At 43.4% G+C, this 18,919-nt stretch overlaps 1 protein-coding gene across 1 annotated transcript; it reads right to left on the reverse strand.

The window, feature by feature from the left end:
* Positions 1-1,055: 1,055 nt before the first annotated feature.
* LOC132581912 (protein SCO1 homolog, mitochondrial) lies at positions 1,056-17,527 on the reverse strand. The gene is made up of 5 exons (XM_060253375.1): positions 17,430-17,527; positions 14,176-14,373; positions 3,737-3,829; positions 3,481-3,596; positions 1,056-1,815 (listed from the first exon to the last, which is right to left on the reverse strand). The coding sequence occupies exons 1-5, from the start codon at positions 17,497-17,499 to the stop codon at positions 1,684-1,686; spliced, it is 609 nt and encodes a 202-aa protein (XP_060109358.1). The 5' UTR covers positions 17,500-17,527; the 3' UTR covers positions 1,056-1,683.
* Between the last annotated feature and the right edge of the window lie 1,392 nt (positions 17,528-18,919).

The following is an 18,919-nucleotide window of genomic DNA, read 5'->3' on the forward strand; positions in this document are numbered from 1 at the left end:
GCTACAACTGGGGGTGCCAACTTTTCATTGGCAGAGCTCCTATGTCTGCAACAACAGTATGATGAACAGAAAAGTTTCATCCAGTAAAAATGGAAAGAAAGAAAGAGAAAGGGAAAGAAAGAAAGGGGAATAATGAAAGGAAAGGAAAGGAAAGGAAAGGAAAGGAAAGGAAAGGAAAGGAAAGGAAAGGAAAGGAAAGGAAAGGAAAGGAAAGGAAAGGAAAGGAAAGGAAAGGAAAGGAAAGGAAAGGAAAGGAAAGGAAAGGAAAGGAAAGGAAAGGAAAGGAAAGACATGGAAAGAAAAAAATCATAAACATAAGAGGAGCCATGTTGGATCAGGCCAGTGGACTATCCAGTCCAAAATGTCCTCATACAATGCCCAAAAAGCACCAGAATATCCACCAGTGGGGCCAGGGCACTAGAAGCTCTTCCACTGTTGCTTCCCCCCGCTCCCAGCACCAAGAATACAGACAGAGCATCACTTGCAGCGAAGAAAGAAAAAGAAAGAAGGGGGGGGCAAAGGAAAAAAAAGCCTTCCTCACCATCAGATGACCCCAGCCAGCAAAAATTCTACCCACGGGTCGTTTGGTAAAAAAAATAGCTACTGGAATGCCCACTACTGGAAAGCTCCTCCCGGCTGAAAAAAAACACACACCCTTCTTTGCCACCCAGGCCTCCCGGAGAAATCTCCCCAAAAGAACATACTGCAAGGTACATGAAAGCTCATACCTTGAAGAACACTTCATGGGTCTAAAGTGCCAGTGGATGCCAGCTTTTCTCTCAAACACTAGGAGCGGGGGAGAAGGAAGGAGAGGCAGCCCAGCTCCTCTCTGCACAACACAGAGATGGGGCGGGGCTAGCTTTGGCTTTTCTTGTGACCCAGAAGTGAGGCTTCCATGGCCTGGTACCGGGTCATGACCCTGCAAATGGGAAACACTGATTTAGAACATCCATCCCTAGGCTCTGTGAATGCTTATTTCATCTTGGCCAAAGGAATATTAGCCACTGGAGGCAGATAAGTCATGCTTTTAAGAAATAAATTCACTTTACTCAATGTGGGATTTCAAGACAGCACAGGTTCTAGATTACCCTCACTTTATTTAATCATCTGCACAGTGAATGCAATTTGTAACACACTATATACACGATCAATATTCTTTACATTCAATTACCCTTATCGTGCTACTTGGCTCTCTACTGTCACATGACACACACTTTCAAAAAGCCAACAAGACAGTTCCTATGGCTATGAAGGAGTGCCCCCTTGGAAGTTATGCTGAAGCCATAGTTTTACTTGCCAATAATGCTCAGATGCCAGAAAAGGCCGGTCCTGTAAGAAGTGCCTTTAGTTCAGGTGGGATTTGCCTCTTTCACAGGTCTCTATTCAGGTGGGCAAGAATATACACACTACAAGAGTGGGGAAAGATTCCAAGGTTTCTGTGACCAACATTTAGAAGCATTCATCTCTTAAGAGGAAATGCTTCATTATGGCCCCTCAGTCTTCAACAACTGCAAATTTAAGGCACATTCAAAGAAAAGCATTCTTCCACGTAGGTTGCTTCCATATAAGCTCCTTATTTAGTCCAGGTTAAAGCCTTAACCTGTGGGTATAAATTTGACTGCAAGTTCAAGGCCATGGCTCTGCTTCTGCTTGCTTGCCTTGTAGTCAAAAACTTCCTGTCCCTTAGCTCCGCTTATACTGTCTCATGTGCCCAGCAATTGAAGCAGCAATCTCAGCATGCCTTTTGTTTTGGCCATAATAATCAACAAAGCTCCCATCTGGCCCAACAAGATACATTATGATGGTGTGATCCACCTGCAAAAGAATACAGAAGACAAATTGAGAGGATACTCAGCAGCAAATCAAGGTCTTAGTACACAGTAGAGGGACATCTCAAGACATAATGGCTTCTATATCAGAAAAATACAAGGACATAAAACTTGGCAAAAATAATACCCCAACAAAAGGACCATCAAATGTAACCTGCCCTGAGCTCTCATGCAGGAAGGGTGGGATAAAAATCCAATCAAATAAATAAATAGTTAAACCCTGCAGAAGAAACCCCCCTCCCACAAGGCTGTTCTTTGGAAAGCTTGTCTGTTGAGGTGAAATCAATCTTTTTCAAACACATTCAACTTTAAATGGTCAACTAGAAATTCCCAGATGTGCAGGAGGGTCTATCTTGCACTACAATACATACACAAAATACATAAGGGATCTTCTTATACTAATCTCTGAGCATTAGTCCTACTGATCAACCAAAAGGCTAGCTTAACAAGTTTCTTCCTTGTCTAATTATACCATGAAACTCTGTCTAAATACTATGAAACCCTGTCTAATTATACTATCCCTCCCACTTTCACTCATTGGCTACCTCTTGGAAATCTTGCTCATAATTAGATGGTAATTAAATAAGGTAATGTACAGAGGCCCCGACTAGCATTGCTCAAAGAGGAACAAGATCAACACTGTATGACTGGGGGGGAGGGGAAGATAGGCTACCTTTTTAGTTACTGTTTAATCAGTGTCACATGAAAGTTTCATGTCAGTTTTTCATTACTGTGGTGTCAACGGGATGAACTGACTGCATTTTGGATATGCAGAGTACAAAGCTTACACTTTTGGATGACTTCATTTTAAAACAGGTAAAATCTAATAGCCAGAAAATGAAATAGCGAACAGTAGATTGGACAATCAGGGAAAACGATGTGCCATTTGTTATCTGGTTCCCCCTCCTGGCTGAAGTGATAACAACGGCTAAGAATACAAAGAGCACTCCGCAAAAAGCTCACAGTGAACACTTTGGCAAGGAAAGGCTGCTGGGTATAACGAGCTTTTCTAATTGGGCCTGTCACACCACAATATTATGGTCCTGTCAAGGTAAGTAAATATGGAAAGAAACACTTCAGCTTTTCAGCCTGAGCAGCAACGCCTATCTCAACGGCACCTGTGCCAACCTATATGGTTTATTTGCTTCAGTTATAGCTCACCTTTCTGAGACTCAAAGCAAATTGCACCACTAAAAACAATGCGACAAACAATGCAACAGGAACGGACTGCAAAATTAGAGAACAGCGACAGCTTCTCTGGACCCACATGAAAACAGACACCTTAGCAAGTGCTGTCCCACACACTCATCATGGGAGTTCTCAGAACTTGAGTATACCACCAGCTGCTGAGATTCTGCAGTCCTACATGGAAAGTTCTCTTGTCACCAAGAAGCTATACTCATTCTTTGCAACCCTGAGCAAAGTCTCTGGAGACGTAGCACAGAAATTTCCTAAGCAAGCAAACAATTTCCCATTGGTGCCTCCCAACTGCCTATCAGCTTTGCTGCTTTTCATCTTAGCCCACCCTCCTCAATACCTTGGTTAGAACTATTTTGCCTAACTGCTCTTTGGTTGTTCCTTCAATTTCACAAAACTCTTTTCTTCACCATTACCTGCCTGTGATATATCTAGTAAAATTATAAGCACTTACTATATAATCATTATCTTCATCTTTTGGCCCAGGGCTGTAATAGACACGGTATGCTCGAGATACCAGATCGATCTGTTCTTTGGTACCCGTCAATCCAACCAACTTGGGTGAAAACTCTTGAATTAAAAAAAAAAATGCAGCTTGCATTAGAAGAGTCAAATGATGCCCTTCCATTGCTGCAAAATCTAGTCTGGACAAACGGTCACAAGGCAACAGAATTACACGGTTAAGATGTAGGTAAGGAAGCTAACAGTACCTTTAACATATCTGGCAATAGCTTCTTTAGTGTCTCTTTCTGGATCAATGCTGATAAAAAGAGGAGTAACGTTTGGTAGCGACGAGATGCTATCTAGAATCAAAAACAAAATAATTAATATTCCTGCTGATCAGCTGCAAGACCTCTTCTCAGCTCTGCACTCAAGATCACAGGTATGCTAGAAGGAACCTATCTGACCAAAGCTTAGCTGCCAGTCTGTGCTCTTGTGGAATACCACTGGGGGAAATGTGACAACATACAAAGGGTTTTCTAAGCATTCTTAGTCATGGTGATCCTGCAGCCCCCATTTTGAAGACTGGAGCTGGGCCATGGGTTGACATGCTCCCTCTTCCCCTAACAAAACCTTTATTTTCAGGGGGTTTTTTTTAAAGCCCTTTTAGAGCTTTTAAAAAGTTCTTCTTTAGCTCAAACCCTAGCTGCCTTTGATGCCTGAATTAATAGACAATAGTTAGTTCTCTCTCTTACAAAGAACTACTAAAAGTCAAGATCTGAAGTGGACTTCCATGTCTTGCTTGGAGGGAAAGTACAAGTTGTAAATCTCAGCTCGGAAGTCTTGCAAAACCACTGCAATTAACCATGGTTAGCGTGAGGATCCAGACATGAATCTCAATGAGACAGCTGGGCTATAAATGAAGTAAATAACCAAAAGGGTCACTTCACTAACGATGGACAGCTAGGGGGTACATGAAACGAGGACTGGAATCTCTGGTTTGCACTTAGCTTATTAATCACAGTCCGTTTAATTGGTTTCAGATGAGATAGGAATAGGAACAGCCTGGAGCAGCCCTCACTGCAACGCAAACTGCAATACCAGGCAGGTCTTTCTGCAGGAGAAAAAGGATACAAATAGGGATGGGCATGAATTAGGAAAACTGATTCATGGTGTGCCTGGCTCATGAACCATGAACTTTTTTAAGCTGTCAAATGAACTAATTCCATTTGCGTCGCAATAGAACAGCCTTCTGGCTTGCTAGAGATATCAAACTCACAGGGGCTCTCTAACTGACTCTCCTTTACCTGCCCTCCAAGTTTGGTGAGGGCTGGATACATGGGGAATGCATTACAACACCCCCCCCACAAGGTGTCCCCAGGAAAGTTCCTTCAGGTAAATGACAGGCACTCCTTTCGACAGACGCAGGTTCAGGAGTGTATACAATGAACCCTGTGCAAGCTAGAGATCAAACTCATAGGGGATCTCTCTCTGATGCTCCTCTATATGCCCTCCAATTTATGTACAGAATGGACTTACTGGTCTATGTTTCCCCAAAGAAAGTGTTTTTGGAAAATGGTAGGTGCAGGTTCAAAAGCACAAACTACATACATCAAACGCATGGAGAACTCATTGGTGTTTCCAATGCTGGATAATTCTCCCCCCCCCCATTGTTTTGAAATGTGGTAAACATTTTGAGTGGAGACGGTATGCCTGGAAACATATCCACTCATGAAATGCCACAAACCACATGGAAGTTCATGGGAAGTTTGTGCTAGCTGGCCCGCCACAAACTTCAGTTTACGAACCATGAACGGGCCAAAATTAATCACAAATTTTAGTTGATGAGCAGGTTTGTGCTCCTCCCTAGATATGAACTCAGGATCTGTTGAAGCAAATGGTAATTTTAAGGATCTTCTGAGATCAGAATGCTGGTTTTCACAAACCAGCCACAGCTACAATAAAACATGCTTCACTTTATAGCAGAACCAAGTCCACATTTACCCATTCAGATGTCACAATGAACTATAACATTTTCAGTCCTGGCTCCAACCTGGTGGAATCAGCTCCCTATGGAGATCCGGGCCCTATCTGGCTTGCTGGCCGCCTTTCGTAGGGCCTGTAAAATGGAGCTGTTCCGCCAGGTCTTTGGATGAGGCAGTGGCCATTCATCTATTAGATCAGTTGGCCTCCCCCTACGCCCTCACGGCCCGCTGCACCACTGCATTGTGGTGCTATATTATCTTGCTTCATATCATCTTGCTGAACTAACCTGTTGCGCTTTACTGAATGTTGAAGTTGTTTTTATTATGATTTTATTGTGATTTTAATTCAAATTGTTGTACTCCGCACTGAGCCCCCCAAAAGGGGGAAGGGGTGGAATAAAAATAAATTACTATTACTACCGCTACTAAATAATAATAGCTGAAACAAAAACGTGAAAGGGAGGGAGGGGAGCATGAAGAGTTCTCAATAGGCTGGGAGAAAAATGGCCTGTTCCTTTAAGAGAAGCTTAACATGTAGAAATGGGTGGTTGGAAGCTTCTCAAGGCACACAGTTAAACATCACCACCTAGTAATCCTAATAGGTCTCAATAAGAGGGGCCCATGTTTCAGGAGGCAGTCAGATCCATATGCTGGGTCTGAAATAGTTGAATGGCACTGTACATGGAGCTAATTATACAGATCATTAAAGGGCCTACGGAATTTCCAAGGCACAAAACTGAATACTGTGCACTGTGGCAATCACTACAGCAAAACCACCATCTAAAAAGGTTTTTGAGAACTTTTTAAAAAGAGAAAACAAGCAAGTTTATTCACCTGTGCATCTGCACAGATGCTTGGCCTGTTTAATGGGATTTGGTTGCCTCCAGGACTATCTAAGTGCACAGGGCCACCTTTTCATTTTTTAGTAAAGCTAATGGGTTCACTCCATGCAACACATTCAAGGCCCACAAAGTAGCTGAGGATTTGTGGAAGTTCTGTCCAAGGGCACTGGGCCCCAGTAGGCCCCTGGCATTTGAGGCCCTGTCCAAGGTAGTTAAGAAACTACCATCCATTTGTTGGTCACCTTATGAGGCTGTTTTATTTACACTGGCCTTCGCGCTGGCATTTATTTGAGCCCTGCGGGTGAGGAAGCTAGTGAGTGGCTCTAGAATAGACAGCAGTAACTTCCCTCTGGGGAATATCACCTTTCTGTAAGCAGGACAGGAGTAACAGGCCATCAGACAGTCAAAAACTGATCAGCAGGCTTCCCAGGGGTGGCCTATGTCTGGTTTAGGCTGCTCGGGCACTTTTGGGAGATATGCCAACCAGGCCCCCTTTTCATCCACAAGGATGGTTCCTTCTGAGGTTTTAGTTTGTGGTAGTTTTGTGAGCCACTGTGGCCACTTTGGGACTCCCCATAGGGGACTTTGGGTCCCACTCTTTCCAGATTGGGGCAGTAACAACAGCATCCAATTTGGGCACGGGGCCTGTGGGCATCCAGGCAGTTGAGAGGTGGTGCTCAGAGGTTTACAGGATGTATGTTTGGTGGCACCTGACTCCTGCCATTTGACACTACCATTGACCCCTTCAGTTTCAGGTGGACCCTGCCAGGTGGCCTGGATCTGTGGACACAGCGTAGTGCACTGAGCAAGCACTTATGTTATCACGTCTGGTTGGGAAAGGGACCTTGGCCTGCAGGATAAGGTGGGAGACACTTGGTTGGATGAGTAAGGGATGAAGTGAGATGCTATCCTTCCCAGCGTATGGTCTCATTTGGTGAACCATGGGCCTCCAGATGCACCAGTGATACAATTTGGTGAGAACAACTTGGGGGCCTGCTCCAGCATTGGTTTGGTGCACTGGGCAGTGGCAGGCTTGTGGGCATTGAAGGATGAACTTCTGGCTGTGACATTCTTCTGGTTGGGTTGGCAGGAGCACCAAAGGTGGTGTGGGGCACACTCCACAGACAAGGTGGAACTGGCAAGGTGAAAGGTGACCAAGCCACTAGGCAGGATCGTGGACATTATGGGGGGCCCGCTGGATTCAACATCCTGACATTTTAACATGCCTGGAGGTTCTGTTTTGCCCTGATGGGGTTCATCTATCTGAATGGGGTATGGATATCTGCATAGCATTAGAGATCCCCCATGCACTTGGCTAAGAGCCCCATGGCACAGAGTGGTAAGCTGCAGTACTGCAGTCCAAGCTCTGCTCACAACCTGAGTTTGATCCTGGCGGAAGCTGGTTTAAGTAGCTGGCTCATGGTTGACTCAGCCTTCCATCCTTCCGAGGTCAGTAAAATGAGTACCCAGCTTGCTGAGGGTAAAGTGTAAATGACTGGGAAGGCAATGCAAACCACCTTGTAAAAAGTCTGCCGTGAAAAGTTGTGAAAGCAATGTCACCCCAGAGTCAGAAACGACTGATGCTTGCACAGCAAGCTTTACCTTTATGCACTTGGCTACAGCTGTAGGAGCTTTGGTGGGAGTTGGCAGGTGGAAGGAAGCCTGGCTCTTCTGGTGGTATCAGAATGGGGCTGGATCCATTCGCTTGCATGCCCATTCCCTGAGTGTGGGGAATTCCCCCTAAGGGATCTTGGCATGAGGGGTGACTGATATGCCCAGCCCGGGAGCATGTCCAGAGACTACCCTCGTGCTCAGGTAGCAGGGGAGATCACCTCTGGGCATCCATCCTAGTGGGATCCAAAACCTGCCATCATCCCAACATGACCACTCACTGGCAGGAAGGTCAGTTGGGACATCTGGATCCTTACCCCATGCTGTGCCAAGGCTTACTATAGCTATAACCAATAAAGTTGGGCCAATTTTACTCCACTCGTTCTGAAAAATGGTAGGTTTTATTTTTCAACTGAGACTGTTAATTAGATTAATATTGGTAGGTAGAGGAACTACGTCGGAGGATGGTGGAAGACAGGAGGGCTTGGCGTGACTTTGTCCATGGGGTCGCAAAGAGTCAGACTCGACTGTGCGACTGAACAACAACAACAAAGAAGAACTTGGGTCTTGGGTGCCCACCACACCCCCTCCCCTTGGCACTGGAGCGGCAAGCTTCTTTCTGAACCAGAGTTTTATAGAACAGCCCTATTTTCTGTGCAAAAATCCCCCTTGAATAATTTAGTTTTGCATAGTTTGTGAAAAACTGGGAGCCTTTCTGACCTCATCAGACAGGCTATTCCATAAGCTGGGGGCCACACCAGAGAATGCACATGTTCAGGCACCCACTGATTTTGTGCATTTGCACAGTAGCACTTGCAAAAGGCCCTGCACAGATAAGCGAAGCTCTCACAGTGGAGCACAGAGGGAGAGGCGCTCCTGAAGGTATAGGAACCAAGGTCATGGAGGGCTTTGTATATGATAGACAATACCTTGAACTGAGCCTAGTGACTGATGGGCAACCAATGGAGTAACTGTAATGAGAATAACATGCATGCTCCATTTGGCTTCTGATAATAGCTGAGCTGCAGCATTCTGCACTGACCTGAGTCTCCAAATTGAATTTTAGGAGAGACTTATGAGAGTGCATTAAATTGCATCCCACTTACGACATCCTAAGGGATGTTCACCAAATATACTTTTTGGCTAGCAGGCAAACCCAACTTCTTCTAATAATAGAAACAAAACAATGTCAGTTTAAAAAGGTAAAGGTAGTCCCCTGAGCAAGCACCAAGTCGTTACTGACCCATGGGGTGACATCACATCATGACGTTTTCTTGGCAGACTTTTTACGGGGTGGTTTGTCATTGCCTTCCCCAGTCATCTACTCATCTTGAGGTCATTTTACTGACCTCAGAAGGATGGAAGGCTGAGTCAACTTTGAGCCAGCTACCTGTCAGTTTACATGCATTTAAAACTGCTGCTTATTTCAGTGCTGCTACCTTAATGGCTAGAGAGAATCTGAAAAGTGCAAAGCAATACAATACACAGTGAGAACTAACAGAAGATGACAGGCGGGGAGGAAGTGGTGACGCAGGGAGGACAAAGGTAAAAGAGAGGTCATTCAGGCACACGTTTTCTTTTAAATGAGTGGGACAATGCTAGCCTGACTCATAGATTATCTGTAATTCTCAATTTATGGCAAAGCACAGCTGCGAGTCAGATTATCAGCTAAATTCTTGCTAGACTTCTGGTTCCAGGGAGTGAGGCAGACATGATTCCCTGTTTCTGGGTTTTAAAACTTTGAGCTTATTTAAATAATGTAAATCATTATTTTCTCCCATTTTATACCTCTTAATTTTTGTTGGGTTTCTACTGGTTTGTGTCATGAGCAGTGTTCCCTCTAAACAGAGTTAGAATGAGCTAGCTCACAAATTTGTAGCCTCCAGCTCACACATTTTTGTCTTAGCTCAGGAAAATTAACCCCAGAGTACAATAATTTATGCAGCAGCTCACAACTTTTAAGGCCTGTAGCTCACCAAGGGGAATTTTTGCTCACAAGATTCTGCAGCTTAGGGAAGGAATTTACAGCCTGTGCAGCATTTGGTTTAGCTAAGGAGAAAAGAACTGCTCTTGTGAGCCTCTCTTTTTGCTTGGCATTCAGTCAGCTATTTTATGCTATATTTTATCCTTGTTTTTCATATCTCCCTATTGCTCCTTATTTTGCTTTCCTTTCTCTTACTTTCTTTATAGAAGCAGTCAGGGCTGTTAGCTATAAAGTTGCTCTTTCCTCCTCTGTAGGATCCTCTTTCTTTCTTTTTTTTCCTTTCAGTGTTTCAATTATATAATGTTCATTTTTGAGAGGGAAAAGTTCTTATGTTTTGGTAGTGAGTTTATTTGTACATGTTTGGCAGTGAGCTTATTTTTATCTTTTAGATTTTTTAGCCCACTGTAGTCTTAATTAGCTAGCTTGCTCCACAAACTTGTTAACCCCTGAAAAAGAGATCAGGGCTGTTAGTTTCAGATGGGTAGCTGTGTTGGTCTGAAGCACAACAAGGCAGAAGTTGGTCTGAAGCAGAACAACGTTTGAGTCCAGTGGCACCTTTAAGGCCTACAAAATTTTATTCAAGGTATTCAGCTTTTGTGTGCATGTGCACTTCTGAGGAAGTGTGCATGCACATGAAAGCTTAATACCGTGAAAAAAAACCTTTAAAGAGCTGTTAGTGGTAAGACTGTTTGAAGAGTCTTCTGTGTAATGAGTAATAACATCAGGGGAAACAGTTACAAGCTTTATTTATCTATATCACCTTTTATATTTCGTTTGGGTTTTTAATGTGTCACAAATGCCCTATACTTGATTCTAATCTTTGGCCCGAATGGGAGTCTTTGCCTACTTCCCAAACTTCCTTGCCCACTTTTCTCCAGTTTTCCTTCTGTGTTAAACTGCTCTAAGGTAAGGCTAAAATCAGACTAAACTCTGTCAAGGCAGAAATCTGACTGGCTCTCTCCTCAGCATACACAGGAGACTTGAATGCCAGAATAGACGCAGGTGATACCTTACTGAAATCCCAGTCATGGGATCATACACCATTTGACTATGCAATGGAAGCATGCATATCTAAGGGAAAAGGTGCCATTATTTGGGCATCAGATTAACACAAATGATTATGAACCTAAATTTAACTTTAATAAATGGAAAAACCTACTTGGACTAAGACGGAGATTTTACCTTCCTTTCCCAAAAGGCATGCTAATGTTATAGATTATTTTATAATTTTCTCATATAATGAAATGCCTTCAGAAAAGTTACAGGTTGCTGATATTTTAACCTGTGACCATTTCCCATTGGAATTATACCTTGAATCAAAAAGTCTCCATATATCAGTAAGGAACAAAATAGCTAAAAGGAAACAGAATACAAATTTAGCTGCGGAAGCTAGGGAAATAATGAGGCAGGAAGAAGTGAATAGGGCTGCATCAACAACATCCAAACCTCCAGTATTGTAAACCTCTTTTCTTAAGGTAGAGACTTCAATTAACTTTTTCACTCCAGTTATAACTACTGTAATACTATTTTGAGGAACAGGTACAGCAGAAATCCTGGGTTGGTGGGGACTGCAGATTGCAAAAAAGAAATCTTAAGAAAATCTTATGCTACATTCAAGAAGCATCCTCTTCCATACAACTACTGAAGATTTCTTCAGAGTAGGCAATATTATGTCTACTCAAAATTAAAAAGAAAGAATTCTATTTAAAAATAATGATTTAAGATAATATCTCTTGCTTAAAAAAAAAAAAAGGAACCTTACAGACTTCTGGCTCAAGTGGATTCTGTACCTCCAATTCCCCCCTCTAAGTGGGAACAGCTTTATGACAGTCTTTCCTATGCCTAGGAATAAACTCACAATCCCACTTAATCTAAAGATCTCAACATTTCCAAGTTAGTAAGTTCCAAGTCTTACAAAGGAAAGTAGTTAGACAAATAAAATCTTTAAAACCTGGGAAGTCTTCAGGTTGTGATTATCTCTCACCTGACTTAAACTCAACCCAGATTGGTGGGTTTTTTCTCTGCACCATTATTTACTCAGGTAAATCAGACTGGAGAAATATTGAATAGTTGGAAATCAGCAATTTTTCCATTTTTCAAAAAAAGGAACAAAAGATGACCCAGTTAATTATTGCCCTATAAGATTACGCTCTGTTACAGGCAAATATTATGCTAGCCTTTTAGCCAACTGGCTGAAAGCATGGATGGAGGACTCAAACATCTTAAACAACGCCCAATATGGATTTAGGAAAAAACAATCCTGCTTGCAGTATTTCATGTTGTTTATTCAGTGAATAAAGATACAAGAGGCAGGTGGTGCCCTGACCATTTATTGATCTCTGTGGTGCATTCGGTGCCTGTGGTCTCCTCCCATATATGCCAACGAGGTTGTTACGTTCGGCCTCCCAACATCTGCTGGCCGTCCCCGGCCCAAGAGACGCCCGCCTCGCCTCAACTAGGGCCAGGGCTTTTTCAGTCCTGGCCCCGACCTGGTGGAATCAGCTCCTTACAGAGATCCGTGCCCTACCTGGTCTATTAGCCTTCCGTAGGGGCTGTAAAATGGAGCTGTTCTGCCAGGCTTTTAGCTGAGGCTGCGGGCATCTATTCTTGATTTCGTTAGCCTCCCCTGTCAGCACTGTCATCTGTACTATAAAATGGAATAATAGAAGAAGAAGATATTGGATTTATATCCCGCCCTCCACTTCGAAGAGTCTCAGAGCGGCTCACAATCTCCTTTCCCTTCCTCCCCCACAACAGACACCCTGTGAGGTGGGTGGGGCTGGAGAGGGCTCTCACAGCAGCTGCCCTTTCAAGGACAACTTCTGCCAGAGCGATGGCTGACCCAAGGCCATGCCAGCAGCTGCAAGTGGAGGAGGGGGAAATCAAACACGGTTCTCCCAGATAAGAGTCCGCACTCTTAACCACTACAACAAACTGGCTCTCATATCTCTAATGGCTCTAATATCTGCCATCTCTATGTGATAACATCTCATCATGATGTGAGATGGCTAGGGTGGGCAATGTTGTGATGATATGGAAAATTTTCTGAGTGCTGTTGAGTTGTTTGTTTATAAAATGTTTTATCATATTTTATTGTTTTATTATATGTTGTACTCTACCCTGAGCCCTACGGGGAATGGGCAGAATAGAAACATACAAATAAATAAATTACCACAAGGGCACAGCAGCAACTTTTTGCTATGGGGAAATCAGCACAATACCTCTAAACACATGAAAGCAACTGTGCACACAAACTATCCCTACTATGACAACTCAACAAACCTTTGTTCAGTTAAGAATGGACACAGATTGCTTGATATGCTCATGTTTACCACCTTTCTTCCCCTCATTCCATACAGAACATGACTGAAAGCCTTCAAACTCCAGTTTGTCATGGCATCCTGACTGCAGACACGTGGACAAATGCGCTTCCTCACAAACCAGGATTCTAAACTTGGCAACTCAGTTTGAGAGCAAGAAACAAATTCCAAATTGACACTGTGTTTGGATTTGGCAGTCAGGGCTTCTGAAATGAGGACGATTCTAATCATGCTCTATGCATGGGAGAATACTTAAGAGGGAAAAGTACACAAGCTCAGCAAACCAGCCATTTTTGTGCAAATTTCAAACACACACAAGTCTGTCACTATATCCAAATGCAACCAGCAACCAAATTTTGTACAAAATGTGCTCTACCTACCAGCGCTGGCCCGAGGGCACATGGTGCCCCAGGCAGCTTTTTCCCCGCTGTTGCCGTGGCACCAAGGCACCACTAATCCCCTTCTTCCCTTCCCGTCATCTCCCCCCCCCCCCCCAAGAGATCAGAGCACACCGTGTCTGGGCTGTACTGGCCGCGACATGGCATGCAAGATGCGGCGTACTGGCTGCAATGTGGCGTGCAAGGACCCAGCCCCCGGGGGGCAGCAGTGAGGGAGGTGAAGGGAAGGGAAAGGAGGGGCAGGTGGTGGCGGCAGGCAAACTAGGCACTTGCCTGGGGCACTGGGAGGGGGGAGTCCAATTTGGCGCCCCATCCTCACGGCACCCTAGGCAACCGCCTAGTTTGCCTAGTGGGCGAGCCAGCCCTGCTACCCATTTACATATAATATTTGCTCCTTTCTCACTGCAGATAACTTATTGTATTCCTTGCAAGGAAATTCAGAGACATGCATAAGGAAAAATATGCAGTGATCACAGAACGTACAAAATACTCATTGTGCAAATCAAATAATATTCTATTGCATAAATCTAATACAGGGAGAACTGAGGTTTCAGTTCCGCTTACTCACCAATTTCATCCACTGCTAGAATCATTTTTTCCAGCTCTTCTGGGCAAATGTCAGGGCAGTGTGTAAAACCAAAATACATTAACAACCACTGGCCCAGATAGTCATGATCAGTCTTGGGCTGCCCCTCGTGATCAATAAGTGAGAAAGGCCCACCTAACAATGGCTTTCCCAGAGCTCGTGTCCGCTCCTTCTCCAGCACTGAAAACAGAGAATAAATGGTTATATGTCTCCAGCTTTATTACAAGGGGTAGCTTAAGAACATTTCAAAATGAACTACTATCATGTATCTCATATTTTACTGTCTACAAAGATTTAAACTTTACATTTTGGGTAGCGTTATACATAACATTATTCTGGAGAATACCATGTACAAACTGGCAATGCAACCAACTATCAGAACATTTATAACAATTACCCATTTCCCTATTTCTTGGCTGAGTAGTCCCTTTCTTTGTTTTGCTATCTGTCCCATCGTTTTGTTCAAATGTATATAGATATATGCTGACCCAGTCTTAAAGAACTGAGAACCAACAAAAATCCTTCATTTGAATATATCAGATTATGGCACAAGAAAGGCTGATAATAATACAAAACAAGCACACTGCTTTATTTTACTTCTGCTCAGGAAGGTATTAGATTTAAACCTGACAGGTGAACAGGCAATAGGAATGAGGTAACTTTGTATGATTACACTTTGTTTAGTTACATAGACAAATCTTTAAAACCGTGGAGAGAGATCTCTTGGCAATCACTGCTTAAGTAAATAAACATAAACCTCTATGTATCAAAATTGTTTAAGTTTGTGGAGGCGGAAACATACACACAAGTTGCAATTTTCCTTCTTAAACACATCCTTTTTGAACTCCTTTTACTAGGAGCTATCTCCCTCAGGGAAGGACTACTGGCCCCCCTTCCCTAATTCAGGATCCTCCTTGAACTTCACTGTCCTAATTCCCGCTCTTAACAGCCATTCTTAACTGACATTCTCAAATGTAGAATTCAATTTGAATACTCTATCACTCAAGGTTCTCAGACTGGCATTAACCACTGACTGTCCATTACAACAACAAAACCGCCATACTGGCAATAAAGAAAAGCAGCACTATTACAAGTCCAGCTAGCTATTTCAAATGTTTAAAACAGAGAGATACTAAGATAATTTGCAAATTCCAAAATTGCAGTCTTAGATTAATTATCTGAAATAAAGAGCCAAACAGTTTTCTGAATGTGTTTAATGGTCCAACCTTATACAGCTATAATAAAGGAATAATACACATTGTAAATTTAAAAATCCAGATGTCATTAAGATAAATGTTATGTTCTTAAAATCCAAGACAAGTGTGAGGTTGTTCTGCACTATGGTAAACTCTGAGGATTAACATCTCGAGCAGGGGTGCTGAACTCATTTGTTCTGAGGGCCAGATCTGATATAGATGAGATGTTGTTGGGCCGGGTCGGATGTGTCATGAAATGTAATGTCAGGTAGAAGAGATGTAAACTTTAAAGGTCACAAACACAACTAAAGATATTTTTAAAAACTTAAAATAAAACATGCTTCAAACATCAGCACTCTTGCAATATTTTGTTCATGTAAGTCTCCGATAACTGACACCACTTGCTCTGAATTATTGCATCAAAATCTGGAGACAATGTCTGTGCAGTAGCAATGAGTATGCTGCTCAGGTGTTGTTCAGGTGCGTATAAGCTGCAGACCTACTTCTGATTTATTGCCATTCATTACAGAAATCTCATGGTCAATGCTCTGTGCCCTAGGACCCAGGGGAAAACATGGAATGGCTGGGTATTGTGAGCTTTTATACATAAGTTTAGTTGCTTAGTGTGCTGGTCAAGAACTTGTGAAGGTACAATGACACAGACTGAGGGCTATGTGTTTATCTAGTAGTTAGTCTTCCTCAGAAAAATAACTCCTATAGGGCAGTACAAGAATAGAAAGGCAGCAATGTATAGTGGTCAGTATCAGCCTACTAATACTGGGAAGGTCCCCAGTCTCCACCTCACTGGCTTCTTGTTATTCCTCATATAAACAGTGAAAAGGAGGAAGGAAGACCAGCTGAGAGAGAGAGAAGCAAGGCAAAAAGCTCTTACTTATGTTGAACAAAACTGTTCAAGGCTGATAATACAAAACAAGCACACTGCTTTATTTCACTTCTGCTCAGGAAGGTACTCGGCCCAACAACATCTCATATATATCAAAACTAAGGTGCTCTCTTCTCCAAGGGACGGAGAGGGAGGAGCCTCAGCCAATGGAGAAGCTTGACTCTGTAGCTCTGCTGTGTGACTGAGAGAACCTGGCACAGCTCAAGCTTTGATTGGGAAAGTTCTAGCTGCTCCAGGCTATCTCAATCACACAGAATAAAGCTCCTCCATTGGCTGAGATTCCTTGGCTGGCTTCACACTGTGAAATTGACATGACTGTATCCCATTCAGAAAAAATCCACTAAAGTTTGAACCATTTCTGGGCAATCAGACAGCTGCTGCTAAAGTGACAGGATCCTGGCAGCAGTCAGTGGTTGCCCATTCACACTGCTAGCCAGGCTCAACCACGGCCCCGCTGCAGAAAGAGTTATCTCTTTAAAAAAGGCCCCAGTGTGAGCACTCAACTGGAGAAGTGGAGCAGCGCATCTCAGAGAGGGGGGCCCCGACCTTGCTGGAAATGGCTTGGCGTGATCACACAGCTCTTCCGCTTATGAGTCACCCCAACGCATTCAGACAGCAGCTAATTATGCGACCTACATCCAATTCAGGGGGATGCTACTGGGAAAATCCAGGTAGCTTTTGATGCGGATAGGAGGTGTCTGGAGACGGGGTGATTATGGGTGCAGCTCGGAGGGCAGATGTGTTTGTGTGATTGTGAACTTTTAATCCGAATGGGAGGCAGGGCTAGGTCAGGGCAAATCTTCTGTGAGAAACCACCCCTCCTCTCTCCCCCTCCTTTGAGGAAGAGGGAGGGGGAAGAACGAGGAGGGGCTGCTTTGCTCAGCTGCCTCAATCTCACATAGAAAAACAAAAATGGAAATGATAGAAGCAGGAAAGAGGGAGAAGGAAGCACTCCATGGCAGGCTACATAGAAGTCTTTTGGGGATGGATCAGGCTTGCAGGCTAGATATTTGGCACCCCTGATCTAGAGAACTATAAGATTGATAGCCACTTGTGCGAATTCTCCTACATTTAAGAAGGAAAGCAACATGCACATGCCAACACAGCAAAGAGGAAAACAATTGCGGCATACGTACTGTCTTCTTTTTCTTTCTTGAAATATTTCATTACTGTTAATAGTCCTCCACCAAAAGCACAAGTAATCATCAGAGATTTCCAAGTCACCGGCTACTAGGAAAAAGGAACAGTATGTACTCCAATAAATAAACATTTTTCTCACCTGCAGTTTATTCACAAAATTGTTGTCCAGTCAATAGCTTTTACAGACTCACTAACGATCTAGTGTCTTCTCCAGCTCAATGCAAATACTCATTTCCCCTTTAGTTCTCCTCTGCCTTTTATTCCCCCATCCCCATCCTTGGGGCCCAAACACTGTACACTGAGAGGGCAACTCAGTTATGGAACAACCTCCTCAGAGAGGTGCACCTTGCCCCCCCACTTTGAATCCTTAGGAGGCAGCTGAAGATTATTTTATTCAGGACCACATCTGCTTAGCAGTTCTGAATTGTGATTTTAAATTTTGGGTGTTTTAATGTATTTTGGCAATGCTGCAAGCCACTTTGAGCTCTGTGAAGAAAAAAGGGAACTAACAAATATTTTAAAATAAATAAAAAATAAAGTGAGAGAAATGAACACGCACATTTTAACGGTGTCTATCAGTCCTCTGTCGGAGCTGCCATTACCCATTATTCTCCATGAAAGACATTTCGAAATGAGAGCAGAATTTATTATATTTGCTAGATATGCATCCTGGATTGGGAAAGGTCCATACATTATATGCTGGGTCCGCGGACACGACTGATAACCCCACTACCACCACCATAGCATATCCCCGGCTACCTAATGAAGAAATCTTTCAACTGTTACCATATTGACAAACTATGGAACTAGCACCAAAACTGTTGTTTTAAAATTGTATTAATAATTTAAATTGCAAATGGTTTAATTTTAACTGGTTATTGTAACTGTTTATTGTTTTATGGTTTTATTGTTCTATTGCTGATACCCAATGTTGTTAGCCGCCTTGAGCCTGCTTTGGCGGGGAGGGCGGGATATAAATGCGAAATAAATAAAAAATGTGAAATAAATAAAAGGCAAGACCGAATTAAGGACGCAGCAGCTCCGATCAGAATCCTTCCCCCAACTAGGGTTGCCTTTGGGGGCGGAACCAGGAGCAACGGTGTGACAAGCATAAATGAACTCCATGGGAGTTCTGGCCTTCACATTTAAAGGGACGGCACACCTTTTCAATGCCTTCCTTCCATAGGAAATAATGAAGGATAGGGGCACCTTCTTTTGGGGCTCATAGAATTGGACCCCCTTGTCCAATCTTTTTGAATCTTGGAGGGTATTTTGAGGAGAGGCACCAGATGCTACGCTGCAAATTTGGGGCCTCTACCTCAAAAAACAGCCCGCCCAGAGCCCCAGATAATCGCGGATCCATTCTCCATTATTTCCTATGGGAATACATCCCCATAGGGAATAATAAAGTTCCCAGCAGATATTTCCCTCCCCTGCCCCCGCTTTCTGACGGCCCTGAAGCGGGGGGAGGGCCTCCAAACCGGGG

Source organism: Heteronotia binoei, chromosome 13 (genome assembly GCF_032191835.1).
Source record: "Heteronotia binoei isolate CCM8104 ecotype False Entrance Well chromosome 13, APGP_CSIRO_Hbin_v1, whole genome shotgun sequence".
Lineage (NCBI taxonomy): Eukaryota > Metazoa > Chordata > Lepidosauria > Squamata > Gekkonidae > Heteronotia > Heteronotia binoei.